Raw genomic sequence first — 3100 nt, 5'->3', positions numbered from 1 at the left:
GTTCCAGGGGACCCTGAGGAGAGCAATCTATGCACTGTCAGTGCGTTGCTATAGAATGAGTCATGGGATAATGCCTTGAGAGGAACAGGGGTCCGGTGGCAAAACTGGAAGGTACTACTCACTCTGAAAGGTGAGTCAGAGAAGAAGCATACTACCATTTCTCCTGTTGACAGAGTATTCATCAAAATGTCAGGGATGTTTTGTTCCTGATGCTCCCAGCACGGCCCTCCCACAGATATCCTTGCTGCCTGAGTGTCTGCTTCAGTGCTTGGCACAGATCTGGGCCTCCAAGGCTAAATGAATACAGATTGTCTGATTTACTCCTGTGACTCCATTCCAGAAACCTTGTACAAGTATGGAAAGTTTGGGATTCAGTATCAGGAATTCAGACTTTGGTTTCCAACTTTCATTGGGCAATCAAACTCAGCCCTAACCCAATTTTATGTTTCTTCCTTCAGATCATGAAGTTGGGGACCAAGAATTAGATCTGTAATCCTAGCCACTCGTAAGGGGAAAATAGGAGGATCACAGTCTCAAGCCTGACAGAGAAATAGAGTCAGACCTGAAAAATCAAACTAAAAGGAAAAAGGACTGGGGTAAGTGGGAAAGTAGGGGGACATGGTTCAGATGGCAGGGTGCTTGTTCAGTAAGCAAGAAACTCCTGAGTTCAACCCCTAGTACTGAAAGAAAAAGAAAAGGAAGAGAAGAAGGGAGGGAGGGAGGGAAAAAAGGGGGGGGGGTTGGAAAAGATTATGACATTGTATGAAATGATCTAGAACAGAAATCCCCAGGGGAAGCAGAGGGGCTTGAGGTCCTGAGTTCAATCCCTAGTATCACCAATAAATATAAACAAGTCCCTCACAGGCACTGCATTCTTTTGGTCGTATGAAAGACACCACAGAAGGTAATTCAGTAATGAAAGAGTGGGGAAGGGAGGAGGATAGAGAAGCAGAGGTTCAAGACACATTTCCTGGCTTGGAGGACTGAAGCAGGGGAGTTATCCTGGCTAGATAGAAGGCACAAAATACTAAGCATGGCGGCACTGTGAGTTCCATGAGGTCAAATCAAGACTTCTTGAGAAAGAAAGTTCAAGTTCAGAAAGCAGCTAAGGAGATTCCAATCCAGGAGTCAGAGATGGCTCCACAATTGTTATTTTATCTTTCTGAGGGAGTCAGTAAGCCTTCGCTCCTGGGACCGACCCCTGAGTCTTCTGCCCACCTTCAAAGGTCTCCAGCCTAGAGTCCCAGCCCCGGCCCCCCTCTCTGACTCCCACAGGACCCTCGCTGGGCCACACCCTAAGAAATCATCTTCCTTCCATCTCTCTACAGGTGCACGCCGGCGGGGCCGGGGGCATGGACCGCCCCAACGCCACCACCATGCCCTGTGGCTTTCTCCTCCAGGGCTTCTTCGAGTTCCCCCGCCTGAGGCCCTGGCTCTTCCTGCTGCTGCTGGCTGTGCACCTGGCCACCGTGAGCGGGAACCTGCTCATTCTGGTGGCCGTGGCCTCGGTGCCCACGCGGCCGCCCATGCTGCTTTTCCTCTGCCAGCTGTCAGCCATCGAGCTCTGCTACACGCTGGTGGTGGTGCCCCGATCGCTGGCTGACCTGACCTTGCCCGGCCAGCGCAGGGGCAGCCCCATCTCCTTCCTGGGGTGCGCGCTCCAGATGCAGATGTTCGTGGCCCTGGGCGGGGCCGAGTGCTTCCTGCTGGCCGCCATGGCCTACGACCGCTATGTGGCCATCTGCCACCCGCTGCGCTACGCGGCCGTGGTCACCCCGGGCCTGTGCGCGCGCCTGGCGCTGGCCTGCTGCCTGGGGGGCCTGGCGGTGTCGGTGGGGCTCACGGCGGCCGTCTTCCACCTGCCCTTCTGCGGCTCCTGCCTGCTGGTGCACTTCTTCTGCGACATCACGGCGCTCCTGCACCGGGCCTGCACGCGCAGCTACGCGGACGAGCTGCCCTTGCTGGGCGCCTGCCTGGTGCTGCTGCTGCTGCCCTCCGCGCTCATCCTGGCGTCGTACGCGGCCATCGCCGGGGCCCTGCGCCGCCTGCGCGCCACCGGGGGCCGGCGCAAGGCCGCCTCCACCTGCGCCTCGCACCTGGCCGTCACCTTCCTCCACTACGGCTGCGCCACCTTCATGTACGTGCGCCCCAAGGCCAGCTACTCCCCGCGGCTGGACCGCACCCTGGCGCTGGTCTACACCAACGTCACCCCGCTGCTCTACCCGCTCATCTACAGCCTGCGCAACCGCGAGATCACCGCCGCCATCCGCCGGGTGCTGGGGTGCCCGGGGATGGGGCAAGCCGGGAATCCGGGGGGCGGCTGTGTGAACGCGGAAGGTCAACGGAGGTCAGGCCAGACTGGGCAGGGGTTTGCGTAGGGAGAGCTCCCCACGCCCGGCCCCCACCCCCATCCCATCCCAGCTAGGGGAGAGAGAACCCTGGACGTCCCCGCCCTCCATGCTTGGCTGACACAGGATGGTGAAGCCCAGGCCTGGGTTTCGTGGTCGCTGCGTTGTCCCCGTCATTCTGGCCCCGTACAAGATCATGGCACAATGAAGAAGGCGCCAGGCAGGGCTTCCAGGCCCCTTAGGTGAAGATGGACAGGCCCAAGGAGGAAGCAGCGAGCGGCTCGGAGAACCATCCGGGTGCTACAGGTGTGAAGGACTGAGGGGAGCCCGGGAAAACTTCTTGGAGGGAGAAGTGAGCAGGTGAAGAGCAGCTCGGACAATGCTCAGTGTGGAACTGGTTAGCAGGGCCTGGGCGTCCCCTGAGGGCCTTGGAAACCATTAAAGGATCTGAATTCCTGGCGTGAAGTCATGGAGTGGTGGCTCGCGCCTGCGCACGTCGGCTCTCTTGAGAGCCAAGACGACTAGTGGATTGGAGATGTGGAGCTCCGTGTGGGAACTGGTCGCCACGTCCTCGGTGACGTGCAGCCGAGTCTGAGCCAGAGTGTCCCTGTGGGAAACGAGTGAGGTAGAGAGGGTCGAAAGATGCGGAAGGAGCGACGCGTGGGTCCCTGGATAGATTTGGGATGAGGAAGACCAGGAGTTAAAGACCATTTCTAACCCAGCTCATTTGGTGGGTGGTGGTGCCATTGCTG

The 3100-nt window shown here is 58.3% G+C and overlaps 1 protein-coding gene across 1 annotated transcript; it reads left to right on the top strand.

Annotated features, from left to right (window-relative positions):
* The first annotated feature begins 1352 nt into the window (after positions 1-1352).
* Positions 1353-2378, top strand: LOC122105836 (olfactory receptor 10AC1-like). Its single transcript, XM_042677093.1, has one exon. It carries the CDS (start codon positions 1353-1355, stop codon positions 2376-2378), a length of 1026 nt encoding a protein of 341 aa, XP_042533027.1.
* The last annotated feature ends 722 nt before the right edge of the window (positions 2379-3100 follow it).

This window comes from Dipodomys spectabilis, unplaced genomic scaffold (genome assembly GCF_019054845.1).
Source record: "Dipodomys spectabilis isolate Male_0828 unplaced genomic scaffold, ASM1905484v1 ptg000034l, whole genome shotgun sequence".
In the NCBI taxonomy this organism is placed as follows: Eukaryota; Metazoa; Chordata; class Mammalia; order Rodentia; family Heteromyidae; genus Dipodomys; species Dipodomys spectabilis.
This window is presented reverse-complemented; position numbering and strand designations above follow the sequence as displayed.

Excerpts from the sequence above, each read along its gene's own strand:
- LOC122105836 (XM_042677093.1), top strand. The coding sequence starts at position 1,353 with ATGGACCGCCCCAACGCCACCACCATGCCCTGTGGCTTTCTCCTCCAG.